The sequence below is a fragment of the Phasianus colchicus genome, chromosome 1 (assembly GCF_987193195.1).
Source record: "Phasianus colchicus chromosome 1, bPhaCol1.hap1.1, whole genome shotgun sequence".
Taxonomy (NCBI): Eukaryota; Metazoa; Chordata; class Aves; order Galliformes; family Phasianidae; genus Phasianus; species Phasianus colchicus.
Genome location: NC_143436.1, coordinates 93,946,757 through 93,954,366, shown reverse-complemented (window position 1 = coordinate 93,954,366; position 7,610 = coordinate 93,946,757). Strand labels below are relative to the sequence as shown.

Genomic DNA, 7,610 nt, shown 5'->3' with positions numbered 1-7,610 from the left:
TCCTTTTCATTACAGGGGAGTTGGACTGGATGGCCTTTAAGCGTCCCTTCCAACTCAGATGATTCTGCAATTCTATGATTCTGTAATAAAAAGGCAGATTGGCAGTAGCTTTTCCTGCTTTTATTCTCCATGGTGACAACTCAAAAGCAACAAATTGGAAACTGCAAGCATGGTGAATGTATAATAGTTAGTAACTGAGGGTGAGGATGTGTCCCAGAAAGCTGTCAAAGTGCTTGTACTGTTGCTGTACAGAGCAGTGTGTCTTTCTGACACTCCCTCCAGCCTCCCATTATGGAAATTACTTCATTATGGGCGAGAAGGAGAATTTAAGTAAAATAGCAAAAGCTGAGCACAGCAAAGAAAGCCGCTCCCTCACTGCGTAATGGGGGAAACAAAGCTGTTGCAGACAAGCAACTGCAACAGAAGAAAAAAAATACAACCAACAGCTCTGTGACAAACAGCAAGAGGACTATAACCATGGCTGGGATTTTCAATAGGATGTGTGAAAAGCAGGCCCCTGGCTGCCAACACGTGAGGGATGTGTGATGGGCCAGTGCTGGTGCTCTGGCTGCAGGCTGGCTGACACAGGTGCACAGGGGCTCACCATCGCCTCCACATTCATCTGGTGTTTGGGCACAGAGGGCACGTGGCTCTCAGGGCACAAATAAAGGCTTTGCAGGAAGTGAGCAAGTGAAATCCACCAAGAGGCACTGGAGATGAAAACTGTGCCATTTCCTTCACTGAGATCTGCTTTTAAAATCAGCCTGACAGCTTTTAATTCATACTTTTAAACTCAGATGTAACACATCATCTTGGAGTCACATTTGTAATCTCTGAGTGATGAAGCACTGCTTCTTTCCCTCTGCTGCTGCTCTCACCAAGGACAAAGAAATCTGAATGGGTTTGCTTTTGTTGTTTGCTCTTCAGAGCTCTTACTGCAGCTGCCCTGGGACTGGAAACAATGCCCACTTGTTTAGAAATTGTCTTCAGCTTGAATTTTTAAAATGTTTCCAGTAACATCTCTGCTTGCATTTGAGAATAGATGGAAGGCTTGGGGTTTTGTTTTGTGCTTCCTGTAATTTTTGTTTTTATAGGGGGGTAAAAATGTTTGGTTCCTCTTTTTTTTTTTTTTTTTTTTAACAAAATTCAGTCCACAGCCAAACTGACTGAAGCCCCGGGCTGAAGGTCAGCTGTGAACAGTCGAGCATGCAGAGCAGTCCGAGAGGGATCACATGCATGGCAGAGCAAAGTGCAGACAGGGAGAGGGGGTGAAGGTCTCTCCCAGCAAAGGCCCCTGTATAGGCAGGTGTGAATGTCCAGAAGCAGTTATAAAGGTCACAAGAGAATTGGCATGGGAATCATGGCATATTCCTCAAATTTATTCCCACTGTTACTAATATCATTCTGTTTCTGATGCTGATAATTCAGCTGGCACTTTTGAGATGGTTTCAAGAACAATAGCTGACCCATCGTGTAGAGTACAGGGATCTCTTCTCTGACCTCCCAGGTAATAGGACAATGGCTTCAGGAGCCCCAAGTGACTGACGACTGCATTTGGCAGCTCAGCTGCTACACAAAGCATACACATCATTATAGCCAGATGGCAGTGCTGCCCCACAGAGATTCCAGGAGTCAGGGTCAGTTCTGCAGCACCTGGCTTATGCCAAAGGTCTGTTTGCTCCTGCCCCAGTTAAAGAGTAAGCTAAAGCCACTTCAGCTTTGATTTCCAAATGTCTCAGATCTGTACTTCTTAGTGACACAGAACAGAACCTCACCCAAGCTTCATGTGAAAGGTCCCCAAAGGAAAAAAGATAGCTCTGAGCATTTTCTCAGTGGAACAGTCTCAACGACGTATTTTATTTTCGGAATAGTCCAGGCATGATAAACATTGTATTTATGTACCTCAGTGTGGCCTTCCAGTACTTGAAGGGAGCGTATAAATAGCAGAGGGAACGACTGTTCACAAGGGTGGATAGTGATAGGACAAGGGGGAATGGTTTTAAACTGAGACAGGGGAGGTTTAGGTTAGATATTAGGAGGAAGTTTTTCACACAGAGGGTGGTGACACACTGGAACAGGTTGCCCAAGGAGGTTGTGGATGCCCCATCCCTGGAGGCATTCAAGGCCAGGCTGGATGTGGCTCTGGGCAGCCTGGTCTGGTGGTTGGTGACCCTGCACATAGCAGGGGGGTTGAAAATAGATGTGGTCCTTTTCAACCCAGGCCATTGTATGATTCTGTGATTCTACAAAAGTTTGTGGCTATATTTGACTTGTAAAATGCTCTGTGATTGCTCCTGCTCAGGGATCTGTGTTTTTTGTGCAGGCCAGTGACTGCTCTGCGTTTTTCCAGAGAAGCAGCTTTGGAATGGACCTTTGGTCAAAAGAGACATTAGCAGTTAGAGTACTCAGCATGACCTCGGACTGTGGAAGCAAGCTGGCAAGTGAGCCGAGAAAAGCTCTTCTGCACAATGTCAGACTACTCTGTTACTGGGGAAGGCTGGTCACATTCCAACAGTGGCATCCACATGCTAACTCTCCTAAAATTACTTGAAAAAATTTCTCAGAGAATGAATTTTCCTTTTATAAGATCAATTCTGTCTTAAGGTGCCCGATCCTGATATTTTCTTTGCTACTCTTTCCCACAAATTTTTATATCCAGTTTCAGGGCACTCTTCAAAGGGAGGTTATATGTAACAGGTCCTTAATCGGTTGCCAAACTATTTGACTGTCTATTCCTGTTGCAGGTGAACTAGTGAACTAGTATTACCCACCCAGAGTGGGCTTGTTGGAACAAAAAGGACAAGAAAGCAGTTTAACTGCTGATCCATGGTCAGCAGGGACTTTCAGAGTCACAATCCAGAGTTAAAATCATGACTCAGTGTGCTGCTAAGAGATCCACGCAACAGCAGGAGCTGGAACTTTCCAAGGAAGCTCAGCACATGACTGGCAATGCTGGCTGCACAGGTGAGGCAGGCCTGGGGCACGTTGCTGGTGGCCATCTCTGACTTAATAAAAAGGGCTACTAAGCTTACTTCAGTTTCCATTTCTTTCCCTATTTTAAGTGGATAAAAATTTGGCTTGATGGCCACAGCCTGAGAATTGTGGTCAATGGCTAAATGTTCAGCTGGAGGCCGGTGATGAGTGGTGTCCCAAAGGAGTTTGTTTTGGGACTATTGCTCTTCAGCATCTTTATCGATGACAGACAAGTCTGCACTCAGCAACTTTATTGATAACACCAAGCTGAGTGGTGCAGTTGTTATGAGAGATGGAAGAAATGCCATCTGAAGGGGCCTGGACAAACAGGGAAACATCACTCCTACTTTTAAGAATGGAAGAAAGGAAGACCCAGGGCACTACAGACCCATGATCCTCACTTCTGTGCCTGGGAAGATCACAAAACAGATCCTCCTGGAAGGTATTTTAAGGCACATGATAAATGTGGAGGTGAGCTGAGTCAGCCAGCATAGCTTCCACAAGGGCAGATCGTGCCTGACTAATCTGGTGGTCTTCTGTGATGGAGCAATGGCTTGGTGGACAATGAAGGGAAATTGATGTTATTTACCTGGACTTTGGCATGGTCTCACACCACATCCTTATCTCTGAATTGGATTTGAAGGCTGGACTGCTCGGTGGATAAGGAATTGGTTGGATGGTTGCAGCCAAAGTGATCAGCTTTATGTCCAGGTGGAGGCCAGTCACGGGAGTCTATCCTGGGAGCAGTGCTATTCAGCATTTTTAACAGTGACACAGACGATGGGATCGACTGCACCCTCAGCAAGTTTACAGACAACATGAAGCTGAGCGGTGCAGTTCACACAATATAAAGAAGGGATGTCATCCAGATGTCATCCAGATGACAGGCTTGAGAAGTGGGCCCACATGAGGTGTTACACCTGGGCTGGGACAATCCCAGATATGTACCAACTGAGAGAGGAGCCCTGCCAAGGACTTGGGGGTCCTGGTGGACAAAATGCTGAATATGAGCCAGCACTGTGTGCATTGTGTGCGCTCAAGGCCCAGAAGGCCAGCTGTACTCCAGGCTGTACCAAAAGAGGAGTGGCTGGTAGGGCGAGGGAGAGGATTGTCTTCCTCTGCTCTGCCCCTGTGAAGCTCCATATGGAATACTGTGTCCAAGCCTAGGGCCCTCAGAACAAAAAGGATGCAGAGCTGTTGGAGCAAGTACAGAGGAGGCCAAAAGGTCATCAGAAGGCTGGAGCATTTCTCCTATGATGAAAGGCAGAGGGAGCTGGTTTAGATTGAAGAAGACCCCAAGGGGGACCTCATTGCGGTCTTTCAGAACTTAAAGGGGGCTTATTAAAAAGATGGAGACTGATTTTTTACATGGTATGACAGCAACAAAAGGGAATGGTTTTAAACTAAAAGAGGGGAGATTTAGGTTAGATTTAGGAGATTTAGTGGTGAGGCATTGGCACAGGCTCCCCAGAGAAGCTGTGGATGTCCCAGCCCTGCAGGCACTCAAGGCTGGGTTGGATGGGCCCTGGGCAGCCTGAGCTGGTGGAAGGTGTTCCTGCTCATGGCAGGGGAGGTGGAGCTGGATGGGCTTTAAGGTTCCTTCCACCCTTAACCATTCCAGGATTCTATAGTTCTATGCCAACACAGAGAATAATTCTGGCTGTCTCAAGTGGGAGTTTCTCCAAATTTTTAAGTATTCAAGGTGCTGGCTTTGTTAATTTTCCATTTCAGCGTAAATGGTCTGAGGATATTTGCACTAAACCCACCTCATGGAAATTTTACATTATACTTTAAAGGCATAATGGGATTACTGAGAAGTCGTTACTATTGGTATTTATTTTCCCATTATGTCAAGACTTTTTTCTGAAGCCCAGATAACACTACTGACAGCACAGTCAGATTTAGAATGAATACTTGATCCTGCTGTTGCTCTAAGGGCTTATAATTTTTTACAGGATTTACTTATCATCTTCATTGTTTTCTTAGCTAGTCACTGTTGTGATGCTTCATTTGAAGGCAACAAAACCATCTGCATCATCAACATGACTCAGATATCCATATCGTGTATGAAAAAGATTTAAACTTTATGCCAGCAATAAAAATTGATCACTGGAAAATTTATGATTTGAGACCCCATCACTGTCAGATTAAGTGCAATAATCAGGCTGATTATTTTCCTGTGCAAGCATCCTGCAGGTGCTCTTAAAGTTGGTTCGCTCAAAACTACCGCTACTCTTTTCTGAAACAAATGACTCCTACCAGCTTCTGTCTTCCTGCTCCTCTGTGTTGCTCATCCAAGAGTCGCAGGTCATTAGGGTTGTGCAATATGGATATGGAAGCCCAACTTTTCATCACCCTCACTTTTCAGATGATCCATTTGTGCTGACACAGACATGTTGTGCCCATTTCTAACACAATCACTGTTGCAAATGCGAACAAATCTCCACGTGGTGAAATGCTTCCTGGGTCTGCTGGAAGTCTGATGGAAAGGACAGCAGGTTAAACTTCCCTAAAATCCATGGCATAGGACCTCCCAGGATTTTCAGACCAACAAAATATTACCATTTTTTCCTTGACAATGTTATCATATGTCAGGGGTGAAATGTTTAATTTTAAACGGCATGTCGAGTAACACTGTAGACCCCTCAAGGCCTTGGAGACCTCAGATGGAAACCATCCACCAGCCTTTTGTTAACTGCACTGTGATTTTCCCAGGAACATACATTAATGATAAGAAAAGATCAAAATGTACTTAAAATTTCGTTTTTCAAACCGTACTGCCAGACAGATCCAGGTATAATATGTTCCTACAGACTAATCTTTCTTTGGCCAGGAAGAAAAACATGGAAAAGAAAGCCATCCTTGTGTCATTCATCTTCTAGCATAAAAAACTATAACAGCATCAAGTCTAGGGAGATTACTCTTTCTCTCCCATAACCACCCCTGGTGAGCTAATACTGCAAAGGAGTTGTACAGAAATTAATCTGCAATTTTTACGGAGAACTGCATTGATGTTAATCAATCAATCCAGTGTTCAAAAACATATTGCTAGAGTGAGCACCTCATAAATTTGAGGTAATGACCAGAGACCCAGAGTTATGAGATGACATTTCAGAGACCGACAACATCCCTAACAAAACAGAATGCTAACTTGTTTCCAGGCCTGATAGTGATCAAGATACCAGACCCTGAATAATTCCCACTATCTTTCCTCATGTAATTTTAGCAGCTAAAAAATAAAGAAATGACTGCATTTTACCCCACAAAAACCAGAATGTTGGCTTCCAGATGGTGTGATGCAGTCACTTCTAAATTCAGCTGTTCCTGAGACAACAGCCACTAAAATCATGTCACAACTGTAGTGAAAGAAATGACTGTAATTGAAAAAGGTCTTTCAAGGTTTGTGTTCACCCGGTATTAATTCTTTTCCCACTGCTGTCACTGCTTTGTTCAATGCCTGGGAACAATGACCAGAAAGGAGCAATTCCAGTATCACAGAACATAGATCTGCAGCCTTCTCACTGCATCTTTTTCCCTTTTGCTTCTTTAAAACAAAAAGGTCACTAAGTCTGGAGGTGTGGGGAGCAGAACACCAGCAAAGCTGGAGCACTGCTTCTGATATGTGGAGTAGATATTCTAGCTTGAAGCTCTAAAGGGTCATAGCTGAGCTGCAAGAAAATGCAACTTTATCAAAACAAACCACAGTTGGGAATACAGGGAAAAAACACATCATGCTCTCATCACAAGAAAAGCTACTCTGATCCACTTTCAAAACAATACATCAATCTCACTTGCAACTCTCAGCACACAATAAACATAACTAAATATATTGAACAAACCAGACCACACTCGTCTCTCTCTCTCTCTGTTCAGCCCTTGCAAAGAAATACCTCATCAGTCCTACTCTGTGGTGTCTGAAAGGATGTAGATTTTCTTTCATAATTTAGAGCCTTGGAGGCAGTCTGCAGCTGTAAGAACAAGGTCTCCTCTCAGCATGGGAATGATACAGAATAGATTCTAAGCATGGAGACGATTTTGATCCAGTGAACAGAGGAGACAGAGGGAGCATGAGGTATGCACACAGGCCTCTTTCTGCACGTGAGATAGGAAAAGAGGCACAAAGGCAGCCTTGCTCCTAGTTCAGGGCTGCAGGGGTCGTAAGGACATGGCTGCCTTCCAGTGCAGAATGGAGGGTGCCAAAGAGAGCCCTGGCTCATTTTCGTGGCAGACTTCCAAAGCCTCAGAGATTGGGTGCTCTTTACGGAAATCTGCTGCCCCGATGAAACAATTTTTGAACAAGGGTCCCTGGCTGGTGGCTGAAAAGGTTCAATGGGGCCCAGTTTGCTTGTTGCTCTGCATCTTCTCCACTGCAGCCACATCATGGTACCCAGCCCATTGGCATGACACATCCACAGTGACTTCAAACCACGAGGGACATTCTCGTTGGGAAATCATTCTGAAAGAGAGAAGAGAGATGTCAATAGGAAAGCACCCACAGAACAGACAATCATACCGATGCAGCCTTGTCAACAACTTAGTCAAGCTGACAGCCTTTTTTGTTCTCACTCAGGCCACTTTGGTTCATCTCCCTCTCCCCAAAAACTACAGATTTGTCAGCTCTTGCTAGCCCAGACTGA

General features: G+C 44.7%; 1 protein-coding gene across 5 annotated transcripts in view; it reads right to left on the bottom strand.

Moving 5' to 3' along the window:
• Window positions 1–1,156: 1,156 nt before the first annotated feature.
• Window positions 1,157–7,610, bottom strand: part of ILDR2 (immunoglobulin like domain containing receptor 2) — a 39,043-nt gene continuing 32,589 nt past the window's right edge. For 3 of the 5 annotated variants that reach the window (XM_031612482.2, XM_031612479.2, XM_031612481.2), the window contains one exon: window positions 1,157–7,429. In XM_031612482.2, the coding sequence (XP_031468342.1) occupies window positions 7,394–7,429 (36 nt within the window). In that variant the 3' untranslated portion in view covers window positions 1,157–7,393. The remainder of the gene's footprint in view (window positions 7,430–7,610) is intronic. The other 2 variants (XM_031612478.2, XM_031612480.2) reach the window with 1 other exon arrangement.